At 38.3% G+C, this 27372-nt stretch overlaps 1 protein-coding gene across 3 annotated transcripts in view; it reads right to left on the bottom strand.

The window, feature by feature from the left end:
- slc25a47b (solute carrier family 25 member 47b) overlaps window positions 1-26338 on the bottom strand; it is a 72612-nt gene extending 46274 nt beyond the window's left edge. For 2 of the 3 annotated variants that reach the window (XM_060829269.1, XM_060829270.1), the window contains exons 1-6: window positions 26137-26338; window positions 12845-12888; window positions 12691-12762; window positions 9557-9739; window positions 8071-8353; window positions 5097-5423 (exon numbers count right to left, since the gene is read on the bottom strand). In XM_060829269.1, coding sequence (XP_060685252.1) covers window positions 5119-5423; window positions 8071-8353; window positions 9557-9739; window positions 12691-12762; window positions 12845-12888; window positions 26137-26173 — 924 coding nt within the window. In that variant the 5' untranslated portion in view covers window positions 26174-26338 and the 3' untranslated portion in view covers window positions 5097-5118. Of the gene's footprint in view, window positions 1-5096; window positions 5424-8070; window positions 8354-9556; window positions 9740-12690; window positions 12763-12844; window positions 12889-16846; window positions 16906-20109; window positions 20282-26136 lie in introns of those variants that run through there. The other variant, XM_060829271.1, reaches the window with a different exon arrangement.
- Window positions 26339-27372: the final 1034 nt, after the last annotated feature.

Raw genomic sequence — 27372 nt, 5'->3', positions numbered from 1 at the left:
CTTAAAAAAAAACAGACTTTCATATTTATATGATGCATTACGTATTGATGTATAATATGAACATTTGAATAATTATATACCAAATGTTACCGTGTTGCTTTGTCATTGATTTATTTGGGTGCCCGGAAGTAATGTTAATTTACATATTGTTCATGGGATGCGGGCAACACTGGCAAGGCCAGCAGTTTTCACCCATCTCCAAATGCCATTGTGAAGTTGAGGTTAAGTTAAAATTAGGTCACATTGGAAAGTAGTTTGAGTAATACTGCTGTAATTCCTTGCTTCACAAGTACATAATCCATCCTGGTAAGATTCGGTTATTAGCATGGGTGTCATCTTGTACCATCTTCATTAAATGCTGCTGTCACTTTTGTGTTTTGACACAAATGCATTGGTTCAGTCTTAACAGTATTAGAATATAAAAACAAGGAGAACTAATGTCTAATAATTTCACAGATTTAAAATTGGCTAGATGCACTTGCATTCACTATAGTCCACTAAAAAGTTGTTCGAATTTTATAATTTGTCACATAAAAATGTTTGACTTCTTTGCCTCAACAAGGAATCTTTGCTCCAAATTGTAAATTACAACAGCAGGTTAAGGTAATAGCATACATATGTCTAATACAGAAGGTAGACTTAATCTGAAACTTTTTTAACTTCACAAAAACTTTGAAGTTGCAGGCTTCTGTGAATGACTTCAAATGTAAACTTCTGCCAAATGAAATGAACAAATGTATAAGTTAGTTTTACATAAATCAATCCAATATTGATGAAATGACCTTGTTGATTTTATATTTTCTGTTCCAACTCTCTCTAGCTTTAAATCATTTTGGAGGAAATATTCTGAAAGATATTAAATGCAAAATAATTTTTTTAAAAAACACAGTATTAAGTACTATAATCTTGCATTGTCTCAGTCGAATTGAACATGTAAATACGTGGGTAAGACCACTCTATTGCATGTCTTCTTAAAACTAAAATTTGTAGAGAAAAACGTACCTCCTTTATGATGACTTTAAACCAGAATGGTATTAACTATTCTTTTGTCAGTCAACTGCGTTGAAGAAGAGGGAGATCACAGGAACACAGAACTTAATGATTGCCATGTTACTGTTGAATGCAATTGATTAAGCTTTTAAAGTTAAATGTATGTTTTGCATTTACTTGGGGTCAACTACTTACTCCTTTCCTCAACGCTCTCCTCCCTGAGGACTACTTTTCTTGAGGACTACTTTTTGATTTTCGCTAACTCTTATTAGACAATGCAGTCATACAGTACCATTAATTTCTGGACTTGTAATTGCTCAAAAATTCAACACTAAACATTGTAAGCTTACATATATCAGATCTTTTAAACTTGGTCCCTACAAATGTGTGTGTAAATTTATTCTAAATAAATCTCTCATAAGTCATTTGCAAAATGAAAATTACAAAAATTTGTCAGAAGGTAACTTATTGGGAATGAAAAACAGCTTAGAAATAAGACAGTCAGATTACAAGTTCCAGTGTAAAAGGACCACCACTGGAGACATGGCTGGAATGAAAAATGTTGTAGATAGAGAAGGTGAATGAAGTATGATTATATTCAAGTACTGCATGTTCAGTTCAAGCTTCTGTCCCAATAGTAAGAAACAAACCAACTAATCTAATCATATAAGTCCCAAGAGTTCTATGACAAACCGCACTTAAGTTCAGAAGCAAGGTCAGTGGACCTGAAATCTTAACTCTGCTTTCTCTCCACAGATGCTGCCAGAGTTTTAAATTTTGGCAGCAATTTCTTTTTTTGTTTCTGATTCATTGGTTTGTCTGGTTCAGAAATAGGAGGAAAAGGCAGGTGAATGTATGGCTGGAAAACCTATTTGTGATGAGGATCCCAGGCGACACCAACACAACCTGCCTGTTCTCTTGGATAGCCTAAAGGTCACCAATTCCCTTCCTTCATCCAGTCCTTAAAGCTGTGGTGTGACCATTACACTGACCATGCTATTAAGTAACTCTCAGCATCTCACTGTGCAACAGTCTCTCCAACTGCTGCTTGAGGTCAGAAACCCAGAAATCAAGTTTTTGCAGCTGGGAGCACTTCATGCAAATGTTTGTCTAAAAACTGGTAAGGTTCATGACTTCCTACATGTTCCAGGTCACATATTCCGCTCAACTGACCAGAGCTGCTACATTTTAATCTTACCTAGTCTTACTCACACACTTACTTTCTTAATTACATAATCTTAAACTTTCTCTCTTAAACATTAACTTTATTGTCTTTCCTTATCCTACTACTTCATTTATCGCTGGGTTTCTTACTTCATTCCTCAACAATACTTTTCTAATTTACAGCTATTTAGGAACAGTTCCTAATGACAGTTCCCTACCAGCCTATTAACTCACTGATTTTCTGGTGTTTCCTTCCAATTTTATTTCTAATTCAGTGGGGACTGAATGGTGGCTGTGTTTTCTCTGAGTTCAGATAGGTCAGAAAGTATAGAATTTACAATATATAATGCCTCCTGAATATAGCAAAGCTGCTAATGTAAAAGGTTTCACTTTGCTTGATTATACAAACATAGTAACTAGATGATCATGGCTGATCATCCAACTTAATAGCCTATTCCTGCTAACCCCCCCTGCCCACCCCACCCCATACCCTTTGATCTCTTTAGACCCAAGTGCTATATCTACTTCTTGAACTCATGCAATGTTTGGCCTCAACTGCTTTCTGTGCTAAATTCCACAGGCTCATCACTTTCAATCCTAAATGGATTGCCCTATATCCTTCGACTGCGACCCCTGGTTCTGGGACTGCTCAGCCATTGAGATCAAAGTGCAGAGGAACAGCAAAATGGAGAAAATGCTGTTCCTAATCAGGGTTTTTTTTTATTGATGTTTAGAAATTCAAGTTGGTGCCAAACAATGCTTTAAATCAATATAAAAATGTTACATTTATAAAAAGAAAAAAAATTAGCTCACAAAAGTATTTCAAATTGAAACCACCAACAGTCACTGAAAAAGCAACACTAATTATAAATTTATATTGCAAGGAACTGCAACAGGCAAAATGCAAAGTACGCCAAAACAGATTTCTTTTTTAGTTCAGATTGTGTAGATAGTCTTGGTAACAAACATTTATCATGAATGTTACATTCTCAGGCTCACATTGCATTTCTTAGGGAACTGGTTACTTTCAAGTCTGGGCACTTGTTGATTTGCAGAAAATATAGCAGCGACTTGTACACAGCAAGATTCCTCAAGCAGCAATTGAGATAAATAACCAATATAACAAGCTAGTTAAGAGATAAATATTGAAGGAAACAAATGATTCCACACTCTTCATGGGGAACTTGTGTATACATGGCATCAGGCAGTTGGGCTTCTACTTCAAATCAAAAGATAGCATGCATGGCAAAGCAGTTATCCTTCGATTCAGTACAGAACTGTCAACTGACATTATATATCCAAATTCTGGAGTGAGGTTTGAACTAGTAACAGTTCCAATCAAAGGCAAACGTGATGACACCAATAAAGTTAATATTTGAAAGGAATACATAAAAATATACAACTTACAGCCATATAGCACCTTTAATATAATAAATCACCATAAAGCACTCTACATGAAGCAAAATTTGACATTGAGCTGAGAGAGGGGTAAAGTCAGGTAATGCTACCAAGATGGAAAATGGCAGAAAACAAAAATGCTGGAGATCACAGTGGGTCAGGCAGCATCCAAGGAGAGAAAAAAAGCTAACTTTTCAAGTCTATATGATACTTAACCAGAGCTCACTTCACATCTGCTCTTCAGAGTCATCTCGTCTCAAAATATTAGCTTGTTTTCTCTCTATGAATGCTGCCTGATCCACTGTGATCTCCAGCACTTTTTTTATTTCAGTACAGATTCCAGCATCTACAGTAATTTTTTCTTACATGGAAAATGGCAGCATGGATAAGTTGTCAGATATTGATCTGTGGATCAAATACGATTTGACATGATATAAATAGATTTTAATCATATTTAGTGTGCTTACTTTCAGGTTGCTGCTGGAAAAAGGAATGGCATCAATAACTAAGGAGCAGAATGTGGAATAGGTACCAAAAAAAATGCTTTTGCCTTCAAAATATTTAATTGAAGGGACTATCCCAGTCAGTATTGTATGTTGGATAAGCAGTCTGAAAATAAACTTAGCAATACCGGAGAAGTCCAAACAGGTATTAGTGAGGTAGAGTTGGGTGTCAGTGTATATGTGAAAATCCAATGCTGTACTTTCCCATTATATCACCAAGTCATCCCATGAAGGGCAAAGGCTGCACCATGGGTTAGAAGAGAAGCCATTGCACATGATACTGTCACCAGGATTAGATAGATAAGAATAGAAACAGAATGACAGTGAAGGAGCATAAGAATGCATAGTCAAACAATGTACACAGGTTAAAAAAGACAAGGAGGGATAGTTTATCTTTATTACATTCATAGAATGCAATTTATAATTTTGATAAATACCACTTTATTATTGGGATGAGGCAGAAACCTGTTTGGAGGGATTCAAATATGGGATTCCAGAAAGGGTAGGCAAGTGTTTGAGAGGCAAGAACACATTTGAGGTCATTGGAGTGGAAAGGCAGGTTAGAGATAGGGTATTGGTTTGCAAGGATGATGTGTACCAAGGATTGTTTTTTTTTGAGGAGAAGGGTGATGACAGCATATTTAAAGGATTGAGTCAACACCTGAAGAGAGAAACTGTTAACAATCTCGGTTAACAGGGAAGGAGTGTGGATGGTCTGTAATTTAATAGGAATTGGGTAGAGGGAGCATTTTGCAGATCTCTTGGATAAAATTAGCTTAGAAAGGGCACAAATGGGGATAGGAAAGAAAGTACAGAGATTTGTGAGTACAGGACTAGGGCAGTAGCAAAAAAGGTTGGCCCAGTAGGGTAGTGGAAGAGAGGATGAGGCAGATGCAGCTGATCTTACTGACAAAAATGTGCATGAGCTCTTTGAACTTAATGATGGATATTTCATATATATGTCACTGTCTATGTTTTTATAATGAACATATATATAAAAAAAACACCATCCTTAAATAATTATTTGAAATATTAACTTACGTGGATATGATGATTGAATATCTTAGGACGTAGGAACTTCATTAATCCTTTGCATTTGTTTTTTGAGAAATGCCAGCACAGTTTCATAAATTACAAATGTCAGTCCATTGACAGGAAATGCACGCACACAGTTTAAACTTAAACCCTTGAAGAAAACTCTTGCCCCTTCTTGTCTGAAACTTTCACTGATACAATTTAGTACACCATTATATCTCTGCTGTCCCATGCCATCCATCTGCATTCGGGATTTCATGACATCCATCGGAGTGGCCAAAGTCCAGTAAGTCATGCCAGCACATCCACCAGCCAACAGCATGGCTGACCAATCTGATGAGGAAGAAAAAACTTTTAACTCAAAATATGTTCATCATTACAAAACTATTGCTCCATATTTTTGTCACCTCATTTAATTTAAATCTGCTTGCAAACAATCTGTGCAGTGTTTTAAACATAGAAAAACATTGAAATATAATTCACAGAAATATAATCTGACAGAAATAGATGCAAAGCTGAAAAGATGAAATAGAAAAACGTAGAACATTGGTTAATGAGTTGGATTTTAAAAAGAGCTTTAAACCGAAGATGAATTGTTTAGAGGAATGCTCATCAATGTGAGTAAAATTAAAAGGGAAAACTTAAAAGATCAGAGTTGAATAAAAGTTAAGCTTTTGGGGATTAGTAGGGCTGATAGTTTTTATAGAGATAAAGGAAGAGTTTAGATCGACAAAGGGATACTAAATACTGGAATAAGGGTTTTAAACTGGAGAAATTAGAATCCATGGTGATCAGCAAGGACAGGAGTACTTTGACAGTATAGCTTGGGGAAATGCAGAGTCAAAAGATTTTTAATCTAAAGTTTCTGGGACACGAAGATTGGAAGAATAACCAGGCTGACATTTGCTAACCCAATCTGGATGTGATAAATACATGAAAATACATGAATGGAATCAAGAAAGTAGGAGGTTGGTCTTGTGGACAAGTGAATCTCAAGAATAAAATGGGGATATATAGAAAAGGAACTAGACAGAAGCAGGAAAGTGGTAGAGATGGTTGAACAGACAGTATATGAGTAAGTGACAAAGAAATTCACAAGCTTCTTGAATGTGCTATGGAAGTGAAAACGGATGATACAGAGAGAGGGATTTAACAGATGTTACTGGAGAAAAGGAGGAAGGGGTAATATTTGTTCTTCAAGATGAGTGCTAGACTAATGAATAGATGCAGCCAAACCTTCTAAGCAAAATGAACATAAATTTTAAAAGAGTTAATCCTTTGAATTAAAAAACACTTGGTCATTTTACAGATGCTGTCAAACCTTTAGTTCAGATTTCCAGCACCTGTTTGGTGTAGTTCAGTCAGATTTGATGATCTGACGGCTGAAGACCTTGAGAGAGCAAAGCAGAAAGTTATACCAGGGGAATGCCTGGAATGGAAGAGGATAGAGGTTTGAGTGAGACCAAAGGTGGGGATGAGAAATTAGTGGAGCTGCAGCAATACAATGGGAAACAAAAGACCAAGCAAAGCCTAGGCAATTGGAATCTTGGTAATACTGTTATATATGATTTAAGGAAGTGTTTTTTGCTGGGATAAACGTCGAAGAAAGTAGAATTGATAAGGAATAGGTCTGGAGAAAGAAAGATACAATAAGCAGTTGTAGATAGACTTGTACGTTGTCACTAAAGTTTAGACATTTAATGGACTTGCAACAACACTACCAGCAACAATAACTCTTTAGATTCAACACTACTAAGAGGACTATAGCCAACTGGATGTATATAAAAATTTATTGAGGATGACAAGGGGACAAGGGCAATCGGCAAAAGAGCTCCTGTTACACTGGGAAACCATCACTGAACAAACCATGTTCAAACTTTCATTTGCACCTGCTTTTTTTTGTTTCCAGGTAGCCCCTTCCCTGGAAACACAAAACTGCCCCAGCTACAATGTCACATTCACAGTAAATCCCTCCTTTTTGTTTGCTCCCACAGTGTCCCCATTCATTCAAGCAGCTTAGCTCCCTTCCAATGCAGTCACTCCCAGAGTAAGATTCCAGGTAAACTCAACGAGATTGATTCATTTTCTTTTCTACTTCCGTCTCGTTCAGAAATAATACAACCTTTGTTTCAATATTATCCCCTTTCAAACTCTGATGTCTTCCTTAACTCCCTGCCCCTCTCCAAACCAACATTAACTGCGTAAAAGCAATGTTCCCCCTGAATTACAAAGGAAGCTCTTCATGAAACCTTTTTTTCAATAAAAGACAAGTTCAGTTGAGATTTTGGGTGGATCCAGAGCGACCAACCTTTTCAGGGGAACGCCACGGATAAGTTAGACGAGGAAACTCAGAATCATTTTCAAGTTTCATTAATAAAGAAAATGTTGTTTTGTTTGAAACACAATCTTTCATTTGAGGAAGATAGTAAATACAACTTATTATGAAATATCGTCACTGAAATAAAGGGAAAAGATACTCTTCAGTTGACATTGCCTGAAAGTTTTTTTTCCCCTTTTATATCACGTCTCGCAAATAGATTTCTAAACGCTGACTGCACTTCCCAGTTTGTCAGCGATATTCACAATGAAACATCTCCTCTCCTCTCTGCCTTTACAATAGATTCGCCCACGCCTTCACCATCTGAATCGCCCGAATGAATTTATCTCAGCTTCCCCAACGAAAAATAATTAAATATCTGAAAAAAAAAGGATGGCAAGGGATATCGAGTTGAGTTTCAAGTTAGTTACATTTTTATTTCCCTTCAATGGGTCACCTGCTAGCTGTGAATGGTACATGGGATGAAGAATACATTTAAAATGACAGTCAAGACATGCAGTAATTAAAAATATTTTTTAAAGATAAAGAAACCAGTTCTTTTGGTAAGGATATTCAGAACAAGAAGACTCAATCTTAGAGTTAGTCCAATTAGTAAAATCATCAATTGAATGGACCTTAAAATGGTTCCAAATTTATAATTACCTGGCTTATGTTGTCCTTGTGGAGTCAGCCATTCAGTAAAAACAGAGTACACCAAAAAATATAATCCAAAACATGGAATGTCTCTTAACCATAGTGCAGTAATACCTCTGTACAGTCCCAAAATTCCTTCCTCTTTTACTACTGTTATTAGGCAGTGGGTTGGGCCTCTGTATTTTGGCTTTAACAAAAGGTCACGAGAAGGAGGGCCTTGATAAGACTGATGAGGATGCGTCTGATTCTGCTGCCTTATCTTGATTAGGTCAATGGGGGCAAACACCATAGCCTGAAAAGAAGTTAACAAAATGGCATTACAGGATTGATATATTTGGTTTTGGTTTATACAATTTATAACTTTAGTGGAGTTATAGACACATGAGGATAACGTTAGGTTAGGGACAACTTTCAGAGTGTTTATAAAACATCCTTTTCAAAATCAATTTCAATATCCTGGCCGATGACAACCAATTAATGACTTTAATGACTTTAGCAATGGACACTGTGCACTATGAATTGATCTTTTCACAATGTTTTTGATTGTTCATAATTTATACTATTATATATGGAGTACCAATAGGTCTTTACACTACAGAGAATTCCCAATCTACAAAACAATATAACAAAGCATTCCTGTCAAATTTCAACGTTAAACATATTAGTGAGTGATAACATAGTTAAAAATATTTTCCTCTATCAGAAGATCACGTTTGCTCTACCCTGCAAAGAATGGTCATCATATAGATGCAATAATAGAACTTGTTGGGCACAAGTGCCAGGTTTGGTCAGTTTGCCAGTCATGAGAGAAAAAAAGATTTTCTATTTGTGCAACACATTTAATGTCCTTTATGGGCCCAAAGAGATTTACAGTTATGTCACTTTAATGTTTCATCTAATAACGGGACCTCTGACAATGCAGCAAGTTTTCAGCACTGCATTTAAAATAAGTCTCCATTAAGGATTGAGGTTCTACAGTGGGTCATTAACTTACATTCTAAATCAGAAGTATGAATATCACCAGTGAACCAAAATTGCTGCACTCAAGCTATAGTTCACTTACATGTATTTACAGACATGCACCACATATGCCGCACCCCTCCACAAAATTGTGAAGCCCTTTAGCGATCAGAAAACATATGCACGCCTGAAAAAAACTTTAGGTATTCTGTAGATCTACTTTAGTAGCAGCAATGCATTCAGACTATTCTTATTAAAAAATATAAAAGGTGTATTGCAAATCAATTTGAATATCAACTCTTCTTAAATATGGTTAGCTAAGATCATCTGACTTTCAAATGTCTGCCTTGAATAATTTGATCGTTTGTTAGGAGTCGTAAGTTTCATAGGTCAATTGTGTATCGATATTCATTCTCCAAAACTCAAATTCAAAAGCTACAGAATGAATAAACTACAATCTAATTAACTCAACTGCACAAATAATCAAAGCATGAAAGATATTTTGAACTTATATGTAATCATGTAGGTAACTTACCTCAGCAGTCCCTGCAGAGCAGCCTGCAATGAAAACATCAAATTTGGATGGTTTCACATCTGGGCTACCATGTTTCAACTGACTTAAAAAATGAAGGCAATTTCTGTACGTGCCAAAGCAAACTGAACCACATACAGACACCGACAGAACAGGTAATGCCATTCCTTTGTAAAATCCATATACCTGAGTAAAGGACAGAACAAATATTACTGAAGATTTCCTCATAATTACATAACTCTCACAGATACTGAAGCAGCCCATGTTCAAATGGAATGATCTGGACAATATCCAGGCTTGGGCTGAGAAGTGGGAAGAAATGGTTGTCACACATAAATGCCAGACAATGACCACTCCCAAAAAGAGACATTGCTCCTTGACGTTCAATGGCATTACCATCACTAAATCCTCTACTATCAACATCCTGGGAGTTACCATCGACTAGAAATTCAATTGAACTTACTATATAAATACAGTGACCACAAGAGAATGTCAAAGGCTTGGAATACTGCTGCAAGTACTCACATTCTAACTCTCCAAAGCCTTTCCACCATCTATAAGGCACAAGTCAGGACTGTGATGGAATACTCCACACTTGCCTGTTTAATTGGCACCACATTCACAAACATCCACTCCCTCCACCACCAACCCTCAGTACATGGCACACTTCAGAAATTCACCAAAGATCCTCAGAAAGCACCTACCAAAATCATGACCACTTCCATCTAGAAGGATTAGGGCAGCATATATGGGAACACCACCACTTGCAAGATCCTCTCCAAACCATTCACCATCCTGACTTGGAAATATTGTTGAATCTTCACTGCTGCTGGGTCAAAATCCTGAAATTCCCTCCCTAAGAGTATCATAGATCAACCTATAGCACATGGACCACAGTGGTTCAAGGGGGCAGCTCACCACAGTCTTCTCAAGGGTATCAAGGACGGCAGTAATTGCTGACCAGCCAGCAACACCAACATTCCACAGTGAATAAATAAAACGTTGATATTTAAGTAGAAGAAACAAGCAACTGGATTACTATTTCCAAGAACAGTACAGAACTGAAAAATTGCTAAAAACAGATATGAAGTCAAATTTTTTCAACTTGCATTCATCACAACTTACATGTGACAAATCAAACTTAGAAATCAAACATCAATTTGTTAATCATGACAAGAGGGTGCTGACTGATTGGATTATGGTTGGCAATGAGATGTAGTATGTATTAATTACTCATCTTAGTTAGCTGATAAACTCATATTGACTTGAGTAGTCAGGTTTCTGCCATGGGAAATGCAGCACGGATTTTAAATCTCTAAAACCCTCTCCTCAATGAAAATGATACAAAGTACGGGTAAATCCTTTTGCCTATTTTGTATGTAAACAAATATACTTTCTAGCATGCACAAATTAATCACATGCAATCCTGAATGATACTCTTAAATTGGTTTCCAATGTAAGTCTTAGTCTAGTCAGGATTACTTAATAAAAGTTTTCCAGTAGCAGAGTCAAATCAAATGCTGGACATAGTATTCTGATGTTTGCAGACATGGGCTGGTTGAGCACAGTTGGTACACTAGCTCTTGTGGCTCATCGTAGGGACTTGTTGTTTGATACAATGGGGCTCACATCTTAAATACCTGGTATCACATTGTTATGTCATGAGTAGGGCCCTAGCCATCTGCTCACTGTGTAGGCTCAATCCCAAAATAAGGCATAGCAAAACAATCCTGTGATATAATGGCACTGCAATTTTAGGAATCTGAAAGCAATTGACGGAGTATGCAGAAATAGTTTTCAGAGTGAGGGCAAGTCAAGGACAAAGGAACAATAAAATACAAACACAGACAAGCCATCAAGCAGCGATGTTAGGGAACACTTTTACATGCAAAGCATGATAAGAGTGTGGAACTCACAAAAAGTGATCAATGTCAGCTTAGTTAACCTTTTGTTTCTGTGATTAATAGGCCATTGGGGCGGCACGGTGGCACAGTGGTTAGCACTGCTGCCTCACAGCGCCAGGGACCTGGGTTCAATTCCCACCTCAGGTGACTGACTGTGTGGAGTTTGCACATTCTCCCCGTGTCTGCGTGGGTTTCCTCCGGGTGCTCCGGTTTCCTCCCACAGTCCAAAGATGTGCGGGTCAGGTGAATTGGCCGTGCTAAATTGCCCGTAGTGTTAGGTAAGGGGTATATGTAGGGGTATGGGTGGGCCGCGCTTCGGCGGGTCGGTGTGGACTTGTTGGGCCGAAGGGCCTGTTTCCACACTGTAAGTAATCTAATCTAATCTAATCTAATTACTAGCCAAGAGTACTAAAGAACATAGGCCCAAGACTTGCGGAGGGACATGTGATCTCATTGAATGTCTGTACAGAGTGGAGGGGTTGTTCCCTTATTTACATAATTAAATTTGAAAAATTATTTAAAACTTTAAAGTGTAGAACTCAGCCTTCTAGTTATAGAATCATACTCATAGAGGTAAACAGCACGGAAACAGACTGTTCAGCCCAACTTGTCCAGGCCAACCAGATATCTTAAATTAACTAGTCCCATTTGCCAGCAGTTGACCCTAAAAGGTCACTCCTCAGCCTCCAGCGCTCCATGGAAAATAGCCATATTGATCGAGATTATAACAAGATATTTCAGCAGTTTGCATTGGAAATGATTCAATGAAGTTAACATTTATTAACAGCAAATAAGGTTTTAATAGGAGGCTGCGTTTGCACTAATGCTTCACAAATACAGTCTGTTCTGATATAACACAATAGTTCCATTCCCGTGCAATACTGCATTAAGAAAATTGCATAATAGCAGCACAATTTAAACCAATGGGGGTGGAATCGCGTCACAGTCAATACAGGTAAGGAAAGTTTGAGTTCTATAAATAATGATCTAAATTCTTCAATCAGGTTATAGCCAATTCATGCCAATCCAATTATAGCCAATCCAATTATAGCCAATCCAATATATAGCAGAACCGACTGCAGAAAAAGCTACAAGTGCTCAATTTCCAACATTGCTTCCAGTTAAAGATAACATATATGAACAGCACAATTAAAGGGATGAAAATAAAAAGAAATTCTAACATAAGCAAACAATTCACAAAGCTGTACACAATTGACAAAAATTCTGATTTACCTTTTCTCTCTGGTATGTTGATTGAATGCAGTGCCAAATACCTCTGTATATATGTTGTGTCTGAATTCTCACCTAGTGAAACAACTTGTATTAGCTACAGTATCATGAATGAAGCATTGGCAATTTCTAGCAGCAGCTCAAATACATACACTACCTTGATTGTATCCAAAGGATATCCAACAGCGGTAGCAAGTCCACCTGTGGTGGCAATGTAGATTTCACACCAATGGATATTAAATATAATTTACATTACAAATGTTACATAACAGAAAATCTTCAACATGCTTACCTTACATAAAATTTCTAAAATATCTATTTTACTGTAATCGTATGTATCTGTATTGGCATGGTTATGATCTTTACTGTGCATTGCATTCTGCTTTTATAGAGTCATAGAGATGTACAGCTTGGAAACAGACCCTTCGGTCCAACCCGTCCATGCCGACCGGATATCCCAAACAATCTAGTCCCACCTGCCAGCACCCAGCCCATATCCCTGCAAACCTTTCCTATTCATATACCCATCCAGATGCCTCTTAAATGTTGTAATTGTACCAGCCTCCACCACTTCCTCTGGCAGCTCATTCCATACACATACCATCTGTGTGAAAAAGTTGCCCCTTAGGTCTCTGTTATATCTTTCCCCTCTCACCCTGAACTATTACCCACTAGTTCTGGACTTCCTGACCCCAGGGAAAAGACTTTGTCTATTTGTCCTATCCACGCCCCTCATAATTTTGTAAACCTCTATAAGGTCACCCCTCAGCCTCCGAAGCTCCAGGGAAAACAGCCCCAGCCTGTTGAGCCTCTCCCTGTAGCTCAGATCCTCCAGCCCTGGCAACATCCTTATAAATCTTTTCTGAACCCTTTCAAGTTTCACAACATCTTTCTGATAGGAAGGAGACCAGAACTGCACGCAATACTCCCACAGTAGCCTAACCAAAGTCCTGTACAGCAGGACATGAACTCCCAATTCCTGTACTCAATACTCTGACCAATAAAGGAAAGCATACCAAACGCCTTCTTCACTATACTATCTACCAAGACTCCACTTTCAAGGAGCTATGAACCTGCACTCCAAGGTCCCTTTGTTCAGCAACACTCCCTAGGACCTTACCATTAAGTGTATAAGTCCTGCTAAGATTTGCTTTCCCAAAATGCAGCACCTTGCATTTATCTGAATTAAACTCCATCTGCCACTTCTCAGCCCATTGGCCCATCTGGTCCAGATCCTGTTGTAATCTGAGGTAACCCTCTTCGCTGTCCATTACACCTTCAATTTCATCAGAGAAGGGCCAGATGCAAGTAACTATCCAATTCAAATTCTGCTCTTTCCCTTCTGCTGCCTAGGTTTGAATTATCATGAAAATAACTCTCCAGGATATTAAGCAAAGGGGAATCAATCTGTTGTAACTTATTTCTAATTAAACTCAAGTACACAACTGAAAACTGTCAAGATTTTTCATTGAGCCCACAGAGATGATAAATATGGTCACCTGCTACACAGTTTAACATTGGTTGATGTGCATTCTTAGAAACGAGACTCAGCTTATTAGAGGGGCTGCTATAAACAAGATTTATAATAGACAGGTAGGAGGCTGGAAGAACACAGCAAGCCAGGCAGCATCTGGAGGGGGAGAAGTCGACATTTCTGGTGTGACCCTTCTTCAGGATTTTATCTACAAACAAGATTTATAGCAGAAACGGGCCACGGATTTTACCCAGTAAATTAAAATCAAAAGCAATTTCAGAGTCAAACATTGACTTAATGAAAACCTTTCCAGCACTTCTGTACTGTAAACAATACAATATACCATTCCTATTTTCTGTTGCTAATTCACAGCTGAGTATACCAAAGGTCCGGTGGTAACAAACTAGCTAGAAAAACTTAGATACACATTAACAGATTATCAGCTAGAATCAGATCCATTTCAGTTATATAACTACAAAAAGGAATGGATGACTTTCGATGCAGTCGTTCCACAGCAGCAATCTGAGTTACTGGTCCAGAGACAAAGGGAATAATTTAAATTTCCAATAGCAGGAAAGTTTGGCTTGGGCAGGATTACATCTTAAAGACATTCACCATAACCTCAATCAGCCTACATTTGATTTTAATTGGCAGCACGTGCATGGCCCAACCCATTCGCAGGAGGCAGCTTAGTTAGTAAAAACCATGTAAGTGGCTACCTGTTGTTATTTTACAGGCTCTTTACCTAGCTGTTGGTAAAACTATTAAAATTCCGTTGCACCATTATTGGAGAATCAGGAGTGTTTCTTCCACCCAATGAACTGTTCTGCTTCTAATTCCGTGATTCATAACTGGACACCGTTCATGATCTGCCCTGCATTTCCCTACCTTCTTTCTGCATTGACCACCATCTTGTGCTATAGTTTTCCTATCAAGCAGACCAGAATTAATCAGTTGTTCTGGTTTTGAGGGGTAGGAAACCCACAGAAACAATTTTAAAGACGTCCCATAATTAATATCAACATGTTGTATCTCTCCACTCTCAGGGCATAAGAACATGAAAACCATCATCTCTTCAGACAGGCATATCTGAAAAAACAGAAGCAAATTTTGTGTCAGATCCATTTTGTTAAATCGCCACCCTGCTTGGCTTGTACATTGCCTCTAGCAGTGGAGTAGATGATTCTACTCCCACCTCATTTTCAGATGAGGTCAGGAAACAAGGCAGCACGGAGAAAGACGTTGCCACCTGCCAGAATTTCCACTAGCCACTGTTAGCTAGCCCCAGTCCTTGTGGTAATCCACTGTTCTAAGCGTACTGGTGTTTTCAGAAACAGGTCAGCTTTGCTCACAGAGCAGCATCAATATCCAGCTAATTAGCATACCAGCAAAGTAGCTACTTCCTGTTGCAGAATTCCCCCTCCCACTCTCTGTCTAGCTACAGCAGTCATTTTGTTATGGAAGGCTGAGAGTTTTTCCAAGGACTTTTTATTTTCATGGAGTACTTTTTCTATTTTCAATAACTCCTTTATTAGGAGAATGGTCTTGTACTAATAGTAACATCTGTATGAGAGCAGTTTTTTCTAAAAAGAATTTCCTTCTTTAGCTTGGTGTAAGTGCTATTTTATCCAAGACTATATAATTTATTTTATTCACTCCTGGGATGTAAGATCACTGTCTGGCCTCACAGTAGTTGCCCTTCTTGAACAGCCACAGTTCAATTGGTGCAGATACACCCACAGCAACATCAGGGAGGGAGTTCTAGGAATTTGACCCAGCAAAACTGAAGGAACCAGTGACATATTTCCAAGGGAGGATGGTGAGTGGTTTGGATGGGATCTTGCAGGCAGCAATTCCATACATCTGCTGTACTTGTCCTTCTAGGCAGGAGTGATTTGAGAGTTTGGAAGGCCCTAAAATGGAACCTTAATGAATTTTTACAGAATATCTTATAGATGGTACACACTGTGGCTATTGTGTGGCTATGGTGGTAGGCATGAATGTATGTGGATGTGGTGTCAATCAAGCAGACTGTTTTGTCCTAGATGGCGTCAAGCTTTTAATATGTTTTTTGTAGCTACACACACCCAGACAAGTGAGAATCAAAAATTACAGAAAGTTCTGGATGTAGGTGTACTCGCTGAGTTGGAAGGTTCATTTTCAGATATTTCGTCACCATTCTAGGTAACATCAATGAGCCTCCGGATGAAGCACTGGTGGCATTGCCCACTTTCTGTTTATATGTTTAGGTTTCCTTTGGAAGCTCAGGAACCCAAGGAAACATAAACACAAATAGAAAGCAGGTTTGGTCCCACCCTCAGGCAACTGTCTGTATGAAGGTTGCACATTCTCCCCATGTCTGTGTGGGTTTCCTGCAAATGTTCCAGTTTCCTCCCACATCAGGATGTGCAGGTTAAGTGAATTGGCTAATCAAAATTGCCCCCAGTTCCCAGGGAGGTGCAGGCTGGGTGGATTAGCCATGGGAAATGCAGGGATAGGGGTAATGGGATGGGACTGGGTGGGCTGCTCTTTAGGAGGGTCAGTATGGATTTGAAGGATGGAATGCTGCTTCTAGACAGTAGGGAATCTATGATTCTACATTGTGTCCTTTACTGTGAAGTATTGCATAAATGTTTTTATAAGCCACTGTGAAAAGAAGAAGGTGCACCAATATGACAAACTTACTTTACAACAAGTATGCCTATTTAGTTAATTTCTGGAGCAACCAGCGACCCTAACAGTGTCTGAAAAATAAATTAGATTGCTTAAACAAAAAATTATAAAACAATAGAGACTGGAAACAAAATTAGTAATGAAATCAAATGAAGTGTGCTAAAAAAAATAAAAGAATTTTGCTTTTAGCATGTCATTTAAAGATGCCAGAGTTAAAATCAGCATAACAGATAAACAATATTACTATTTAATGATTGCACTTCCCATAAAATACTACATTTCAACTAAAATTACAATCATATAAATTACTTACTCAACACATACAACGAATACCTGTACACAAAAGTGCCAATAGTGCACATTTGTGTTAAGTCCCCAGGAGTCCATTCAGATCAAAAAAAGGCATTAGGTAGGGATCAAAATTACTTCACATCAAGAATAACCAATTTGCCCATCTTAGCTGGTTCACCTAAAATGCTTCTAAAAAACCTCCCATTGACATCAGATAATCAATCGTTTCATAAATTATTCCATGGGTTTTGGTCCTTTATTCCATCATGGATCCATTCCAAGCACTGAAGAGTATCCTGCTAAATAGGACATTTTCTAATTTGAAACTATGTCCTTTATTAACTCTTTTTAAAAGAAATTTATGTTTAACAAATTACTAAATTTAAACATACATGTTCATTTAACTTATTATATACTAATATAAGACCACCTCTCAACTATACTCTTTTCAAGGCTCAAAAGCTCCTTTACGTCCTCACACCTCACAGTCAACATCAGGGATCAAATACCACTGTTCAAGGTTGAATTTTCCCTCCATTCTTTCTCAAATTTCTATCCACTTCATCCAGCTGGTGGTACTGCATTTACATGACCCATTCATAGCCCACGAATCGCAGCAATGGTTTCACTTGCCACCATTGCACCTCTGGCTCCACTGGATCTACTGGATCTACTCTGGACCCCCCTCCAATTTCCCTTCTTGCTACCACTTGGCAACATCATCCAAAGTGAAAAAAAGTGTTCATTTCTGCACACATGTTGATGACATTCAACTCAACCCCTCCACTCTCTATATACTATACTTTGAATGAGCAGAAACTTCCTTCAGCTTTATAATTGGGAACATAAAACCTTTGAAATCCTTGATAATCTCTTTTTCCTGGCTATTGTCCGATATTGAACCAGACTGTTTGCAAGCTTGGTGCCAAACTTGACCCTAAGATGAATTTCCAGCCATGTATCCACACTATCATGAAGATTACCTATTTACATCTTTATAAACTGCCTATCTCTGCCCTGTCTCAAGTCATTTATTGGCTAAACCTCATCCATGTCAATGTTATCTCTAGGTTTGACTATTTTACACACCCCTAGCTAGCAGACTACATTCTATCCTCTAAACAAATTGGGTCATCCAAAGCTCTGCTTCTATACTTATCTTCAGCAAATCCTGAACATCCATAGCTGCTGCGTATTGACCATACTGGTTTCTGATTATGTATCATAATTTTAAAATTTTCATCTACGTCCAAGAACTTGCTTAGCCTTGCAAGACCCTGCCCTCAGTTGAAAAATGTGGTGCTGGAAAAACACAGCAGGCCAGGCAGCATCCGAGGAGCAGGAGAATCGACGTTTCAGCATAAGCCCTTTTTCAGGAATGAAGGGCTTATGCTCGAAACGTCGATTCTCCTGCTCCTTGGATGCTGCCTGGCCTGCTGTGTTTTTCCAGCACCACATTTTTTAACGTTGGTACTCCAGCATCTGCAGTCCTCACTTTCTCCTAAGACCCTGCTCTCACCCCACTACCTTTAATCAACCCCATTCCCTTACCCCTCCATGCACTCATCCAAGTCTGGCCTCTTCAGCATCTCACTTTTACTTATTCCATTGTTAGTGCTTGTACCCACAGTTACCTAGACTGCAAGTTCTAGAATTCCCTCCCAAAACATGTAGGATTGCTCTCTCTTTCCTCTTTCAAGATGCACCTTTAATCCTGCTATTGGTTATCTGCCCTCATTTCTGTGACTGCTTGTCATTCTTTTTCAATTTAGTTTCTATGAAGCACTTTAAGATTTTTATTGTGTTAAAAGCACTGTATAAATAGAATTGCTGTTGTTTTCAAAACAGTACATGGCTTCATTTTCCCTACCTTAGCAATACTCTCCAAACCTCCAAGATATTGCCATCTTCAATTTTGCCTTATCCAATTTTAAATGGTGTACCATCAACTGACATAGCTTTAAATGTGTGGAATTCCTTCCCTAGATCTCTCCACCTCTCAGAAAATACAAAACAGGAGGAAGTGGTATGACATTCAGCCCCTCAAGCCTGTTCCGTTATTTAATGAAGTCAAAGCTGATTTTTACATTTCAGTTACATTTTATTGTACCCTTGCACTTCTTGAAGTTTTTAGCAACATTTGTAAGTCTTGCATTTGAATATAACAACTCAACATCTACAGGTCTCTGGGGTAGAGAAGTTCAAAGATCCACAAAGCTTTGACAAAGTAATCTCTCATCTCAGTTGTAAATGGTCAACCCATTATCTGAGACTGAGACTGCTAATTCTAGACACGCCCTGCGCCTAAACTATCAAGCCACTAAGAATTTTATAAATTCCAATGAGATCACTAATCATCCTTCAAAACTCCAAAAATCAGTAGAAATCAATATCCTTACCCCAGCAATCAGTCTAGTAAGACTTTACATAAAACCCCACTTCCTTTTGCTAATTTGCCCTTATTTCAATTTTTATGGTTGAGTGTCAAACTTTGAAATATGCTAGAGGTGCTGTATAAATACAGTTTATCATCAGTGACCAGATTCTATGCCAAATGTGGTAAGATACTAAACACCAAACAGTTTCAGCATGACTTCTCCAGTCTTTTACTCTACACAGCATTAGCTTCCCATGCACAATATTTCACAACTCTCAAGATTAAATTTCAGCTTTCATTGTTCTGCTTGTACATTTTGTCCTACTTATTTTACAATTTCTAAACTATATACCATCTTTTACCATTTAACACCTCTACAAAATGTGAATGATTTGCAAGATCCTCTTTTACAAGAAAAAAAACAAAAATAACAACAAAAAAAACACTAAAAAACCTAATTTACATAATGCCTGTCAGCCTTTTTCAGGCAAAAGATTACACTGTGTCATCAACAGAAAAGCTAAATTTACTTGCATTCTTTTCAAAGTTATAACTAATAATGGAACATAAAATATCCTAACAAAAACTTAAATCATAATATTTTTACCCATGTCTATGGATACTATTCATGGTGTGCATCAGTTGCAGTTGGTCAATATGGATAGGCTTTAAATCAGAAAAGGTTTCAGGTTAAAAAAAAGATAAAGCTAATAGCAAATTGAGGACATAAAACTTCTAGATGGTTCTAGGTAAAGACAAGGACACAAAAGGAGAGATAATTTAAGAGTCCACCTACAAATAAGGACCAAACAAACACTAATTATTAAAAAAAACTCTAACTGAATGTGAAAAGCATTCATTCAGTCACTTGGAGGAATTAGCAGCCCAAATAAAAATAAAATGATTTAGATCCACTTGCTATTACAAAGGCTTAGTTATGGAGGTAGCCAAGGTTATGCAATAAAAAAATTCCATGTACACAATATTTCAAAAGGACAGGCAGTATAGTTCCAGTAGTCAAGGATAATTTCACCTATAGTACAGTGATTGACAGTACATTGGAGTGAAGAAGATGCTTGTCACAGACTCAATAGAGAGAGAAACTTCAGCACTTTGAGATAGTGCTGAAGTTGGGGATTGGTAAGAGATATTGAAAAAGGAGAAAATAACAGGCTAATGGAAAGATAACATTTTTTAACGATCCAAGCTTCATATTCAATGTCAGCAGTCAGTTGACAGTCTGTGATCAAAGAGATTTCTTGCTTTCTTGAAGTTTCTTTTTGCTCTCACATCTTCGGCCTTAGAGTTCAAACGTAAAGCCAGGCACATCTTGGCAAAGCAGGACCTGTTATAAGCGGAGTCCAGTGTACTGTCTTCCCAGCTGTTGAGGTGAAAATGAATAAACAATGGTCAGAAAGGATTTAGGCTCAAATCTGGAAGTAGAATCAGTGGATACAGTCAAAAATACTAATGGTAGTAGCTTGTTGGCTCTGGAACAATAGTGATTTGTATTCCGGTATAACTAAGGATGGAAAAATTGGAGTTTGATGCAAAGGCAACACATTGATTGCAAGCATGGAGAATGAACAGATTAAATTAGCAAAATTAACCTGAAAGATGGCCTTTTTGAATATTTTTGTGACATTTCCTGTAACATCATGTATGGAATCAACTCAAGTCAAAACCTAGTATTACATAACAAGGCAGCATTACTTAGTACTTCCACAGTACAAGATCTGCTAAGAAAGAGAACATAATACAACTGAAACCCAGACTATAGTAAAAGCAAAATACTGCAGATGCTGGAGATACGAAATAAAAACAGTGCTTGTGCTGGAGAAACTCAATTCTGGCAGAAACTGTGAAGGGAAAAACAATTAACATTTCAATTCCTATAAATCATCTTTGGAATTGTAGGAGAATGAAAAGTTATGGTTTTTATGCTGTTTACAAAGTGGGAGAAAGAACATGGAACAGATGAATGGGGTGCCAAATAAAATACTAAAGCAAGTGCTAATGGTAGGAAAAGAGAGAGGTCAGCACAAAAAGGTGATAATGATAGATGTGAATGGTAGAAAATACTTCAGCTCTAAACAAATATACATTTAAAGACATGGTTTGGGAAGTACAACACCCAAGGTATTTTCTGTTGCTGACCCTTTTAAAATGTTGTGTCTGCTCTGTGCACATATGCAGTGAGATGCAATGATACAGAGGATCGATGTCCATGCATTTTTCTGAGTTATCATGCAGGCGCAGTTGCCCAGCAGTTTTGGTGTCAGCAAATACTGCCTTTCTATCCCCCTTCAGTTCTGAGTGAGTGTCATTGGACTTGAAACATGAGCATCTCCCTTCACAGATGCTGCCAGACTTGCTGAGTTTCTCCAGAATTTTCTGGTCTTCTTTCCAAATTCCATATTAAGGTTGGAATTGACACATTGTAGACTCAAACAAGAATGCTAAATATAAACAATGTCATTTACATGATGAGGAGAGCTGGCTAAAGCCAAATGGATAAGTATACTAGTAATGTTTTCTACTGTTTATTTTAAACAATTCAAAATGTTATAAAAAATATATTGTTTAAAAAAAATTTTCAGTAAGAAAGACCCTTCCACGGCTTAGTAAAGAGCCTGAAAACAGTGTAATATTAAATGAAAAGGTTCATGTTGCAAAGAAAAGAATCAGAATCCTGACAATGTGGAAGCAGACCATTTCGCCCATTGAGTCCACAATTACCCTCTGAAGGGCATCCCAGAACCACCCCACTTCCCTAACTCCGTAAACCTGCCCTTACCATGGCTAATCCACCTAACCTACACATCCCAAGGCACTATGGGCAATTTACCATAGCTAATCCACCTAACCTACACACCATTGGACAGTGGGAGGAAACTGGAGCACCCAGAGGAAATCCATGCAGAAAAAGGGAGAATGTGCAAACTCCACACTGACACAATCTCCAGAGGGTGAAATTGAACCCAGGTCCCTGGCGCTGTGAGGCAGCAGTGCTAACCCCTAAGCCACTGTGCCACCCCAGAGAAGCTCATCAGGACTAGCAGCATCTGTGAAGACAGAGAAGAAAGGAAACAATTTCAGATATTCCCTATCCTTTGTTTCTGAGGATATGCCTTCTGACATTGCCCCCAAACAGCCTGGCTGGGATTTGAAGGCTCTGCCCCCCCACACACAAGATTGTTGTAATGTAGGAAATCTGGCACTTAATTTTCACTTAGCAAACTCCCACAATAAACAATGCCATAATGACTACATTATATTTTTGTTATGCTGATTGAGAAATAAATATTGGCCAATATAATAACAATAAATCCCCTGCTCTTCCTTGAAATAGTGCCATGGGATTGTTAACATTTACCTGAATAAGAAAATGGGACCTTGCCTCAACATCTCATCCAAAAACAACACCCCTGACTGTATAATGCTCCCTCAATACAGCTCTGAAGCAGAAGCTTTGAAGCAGGACTTGAATCCAGAATGTATGGTTCAAAGGTAAATATCCCAACAATTGAGCCAATTTTCAGGGTTAAAAAAAGTGAGGAATAATTTGAAAATTAATCACAAAATATAAACGAAATACAGTAAAAATTCAAATTAGACAATACTCACCAGTTTCGTTTTAAGCGGCCCTTCGGGTTCCAGGTGATTTGCTTCTATTCTAGTTTGATGGATACAGAGTTGGCTGATAAGTCCAAGGCACAAAGGATAACTGTTGCTTGGACGGTCAGTTAAATGAGTTGTTTGGAGGTTTCTGCACTCATTTTGTTGACTTGACTTTGCTTCTGCATTTTTCAAAGAATGTCTGTGTCTTCCTTAATGAGCTTTATCCCATTGTTTTATGACAGGGCAGTCATATTTCACAAGTTTGCTACTGCTCTTTGAGGATATAACAAGCAGAGATGATAAAGGGAAGATGTACAGATGTAGTGTATTTGGCTTTCCAGAAAGCATTTGATAAAGTGCCACATAAAAATTTATTTGACAAGATAGGAGCTCATGATATTGTGATAATGTATTAGCATGGATTGAGGATTCCTTAATACAAGACGGGCAGAGTCAGAATCAATGGGTCTCCTTTGGGTTGGAAAAACCTAACTAGTGGAGTGCTACCAGATCCAGTTCTCGGGCCTTAATTATTTACCATTCTTATTAATAACTTGGATGAGGGACAAAGTCTAATGTATCCTTTACTGTTGACGGGGGGGGGTGGAGTTTAAAAGTAATGTCTTGTTACAACTGTACAGGGTATTGGTGAGGTCACACCTGGTATACAGTGTACAGTTTTGGTCTCAATGTAGTTAAGAAAGAATATACTGGCATTAGAGACTGCTCAAACATTCACTAGGTTGATCCTTATGACAAATAGACTGACTTATCAAGAATGGCTAACCAGGTTAGGCTTTTATTCATTAAAGTTTAGAAAAATGGTGGGTGGGGGTGGAGGGAGGGGCAGTGACCTTACTAAACCCTACAAGATTCAAAGGAGGCTTGACAGGATAGATATTGAGAAGATGCTTCCACTGGTAGTAGAATCTCAAATTAGGGGACATAGTTACAGAATAAGGGGACATCATTTAAAACTGAGCTGCAAAGGAATTTCTGCTCCATGAAGGTAACAAATATCTGGAAGCCTCTACCCTAGAGAGTTGCGGAGGCTAGATCACTGAACATATTCAAAGAGCAGGTAAATTAATTTTTGATGTTTCGGAGAGTTGAAGGAGGATTATGTTAAACAAAAGAGGATTTGAGACCTGTGACAAATTGACCGTGACCTTGTTGAATGACCAGCAGACCCGAGGAGCTAATGGTCCATTCCTACCCCTATTTTTAGTATTATGATTGGCTACTACGAATGAGTGGATTTCTTCAGGGATGATTTGAAGACAGTTTTAAACTGAATTGGAGGAGGTCGTTTGAGTGATTAATGTTTCAATTCTGAGCTCCTTCAATGGCTTCAAAATGGCATGTCTCCCTCACGTCCGGACTACAGTTCCAAAATGAATCAGAAAATTTTAGCATCAGACTTCTGAGGGGTAGATATTAAGCCCTGTATTTTCCACTCAAGCAAACTTCAAGAGGATGAAAGCAATTTCAATAAGCACAGTAATACATGCTGTGCCCATCTCAAACATGTTGAAATGGCCTATGCTTCACCTGATGTAAAGCTCCACACAGGCACTCCTATGTGCTCCAAAATTAGTGTGCACTTGACTCAATAAATGTACATTCTCTTCACAGAAGTGAGTAGTCCAGGCTTCAACTAACTCCTTGCAAAATAATCCTGCTCATTTGGCTATTCTTCTTGGAAGCTCCCTCCCCAGAGTTCTTCAAAAAAATCAGAATTTTTTGCCTACAATCGAATTCCTTCCTCACTCATTTCAGAATGGCATCACAGTCCCGAAATTACAACTAATAACAAATGGCAATGTGAAATGACAGACAATTATGTAAATTTAAACCAAAGATGGACATTGTACAAACCTTAGAAAAAGAAGTCTCTATGGGATACAGGTTTTGCTGGCTAGGCAAGCATTCATTGGCCATCTCTAACTGCCCTTGAGAAGGTGACAATGAGCTGCATCCTTGAACTATTGTAGTCCACCTGGTTCAGATACACCCACAGTGTAGCAAGGATGGGAGCTCCAGGATTTTGATCCAGTGATTATGAAGGACTGGAGATACAGTTTAAGTTAGGATTGTGTGGGGCTTGGACAAAAACATGCAAGTGATCGTGTTCCCATGCATCTGCTGCCCTAAATAGGGAATCTAGAATATGGGGCTAGGTTTTCCAGAATGGTAGCCAATCATTAAAGACTCCAATAAAGGAAAAACTTCTTCAGTCTGAGGATTGTGATTTTTTGCAATTGTCAGAGCATTGTGAACTTTCCAAACAATTCAAACAAGTTTAAGAAAGATGATTTGAACACTGACCTTGATCACATTGAATGGCAAAGCATGTTACAGGGACCTGTATGTTTTTATAACCACCACTGATGCTAACTAGTAACAGTTATCCTCTAGTTATCACTCTTTGAACTTCCTCTCATACTGATACAACTCCTTAAACAAAATATCCAACTCTTGGCAATACTGATTTTATCATGAATCCCCACAGCTTTGACTTTAATAAATAACCTTCCAAGTAGAACTTTGGATTCTACCCAACTGCACACCTCTCCTTCAAAGGAATGCATCAATGACGAAAGACAGAGGTTTACACTAACCAAGAATCATTGACCATTAGATATACTTTATTATTTAAACTGTCCCTGGAAATGTGACAACATTTCGAAACATCAGACACAAATCATGTCCTGCAGCTCTTAGTAATGACCTTCCAACATTTTCGTGTATCTGAATAAACAAATTTTCAATGGCAAACTATGAATTCTAACACGTGCGACTTTAAAATTAGTATGTTCTTCGCTAACAAAATAACGCTTAATTATATTAATAAGTAACATTCAATCCACAACTGAAGCAATGACAAAACTAGTGGAATTTTCCATTTTTTTAACATATAAAATCGTGTGCACCATCTGAAACTAACAACAGTATGCGTGGAATAAATACTGATCATTTTCAAACACTTTAACGACAGAGTGCCATTTCTTACCTGCAAACCACCCAGCCAAGAAGTCAAGTAAATACATTTTGAGCCAAATGTCAACTTCTTCTCATCAGCAATTGCGAAATGACGGACCTGAGTTTGAATAGACAACAGTCACAGGAGAAACTAAGACCAGACCATAAGCGAACAGGAGTAGTCTATTTGACTTGAGTTAGGTAACACAAGTTGTGAAGATAACAGCAAAAACTGCTACCCCTGAACGAAAAAAGCCGAGTGCCCGCATAAACATTGTGTAAGATCCGACTGGCGGCGGAAATAGCCGAGTCAGGGCGGAAATAGCCGAGTCAGAGCGGAAATAGCCGAGACAGGGCGGAAATAGCCGGGTATCCACGAACGTTGGAAATAAAGGAGTAACGGTCAAACTCTCCGTCGGGAACGTGGCTGGCGCTCGACGAGAAGTTTGATACTGTAGGTGGTCAATAAAATACATTGATCGAGAATTACAATAGTAATAAACTATAATTGTTAAAGCTAACAACCTTTAATCTAAATTGTGGTATTATAAAGATTAAACATTCACCCAATGGCAGAAGTCTTTTCAGTGAGGACTCTAGGCCTGACGCTCGATCCCCTTGAACCATCCAACGTCCCCAGCCCACCCATCCTCCCACCTACAAAAACCCACCCTCCAGGCCTCGGCCACTTCGCTAGAGTTTCCTAACTGTCCCCTCTGACTTCTCCCTTCGGTATTTCAGTTTAGTTCAGAGAACCTCCATGATACTCTTTTAAAAAAATTAGTTCAGAAATGCAACAAGAATGTATTAGTGGGCGTTGTGATGACTCGTTGCCCAGGATTTCAGGGGTTTTTTGTGCTTGTGGTAACTAATCGCGGGGCACTGCAGTCTGGAAAGGGTGCGGCTCCTTATCTACAACACAGCCGCCCAGTTACCAATTTGTTAACAAATACTCACAGTGAGCATCACTCTGTCTCTCGATTGTGTATAAAAATGTTTAATAACTCTCATTGCAACTTGTCAGTAAACAATTCATCATAGCAGAGCTCTAGTTGTCTTCTTCATTATAATCTGATGTTGCAATCGGATTCATCTGCAGTGCGCTATTGTGTACGACTGCGGTAGCTAGAGTGCAATTTGCTCTGAAATATGGCCAAAGGTGATAGGTTCAGTTTAATAGAATAAATAACTATGCAGTTGGGCAAGTTTGTACGGCTTTTGAAATATGTTATTAAAATCATCGCAATTAATGTGGCTGTGTAATATT

Source organism: Hemiscyllium ocellatum, chromosome 8 (genome assembly GCF_020745735.1).
Source record: "Hemiscyllium ocellatum isolate sHemOce1 chromosome 8, sHemOce1.pat.X.cur, whole genome shotgun sequence".
Classification (NCBI taxonomy): Eukaryota; Metazoa; Chordata; class Chondrichthyes; order Orectolobiformes; family Hemiscylliidae; genus Hemiscyllium; species Hemiscyllium ocellatum.
This window is presented reverse-complemented; position numbering and strand designations above follow the sequence as displayed.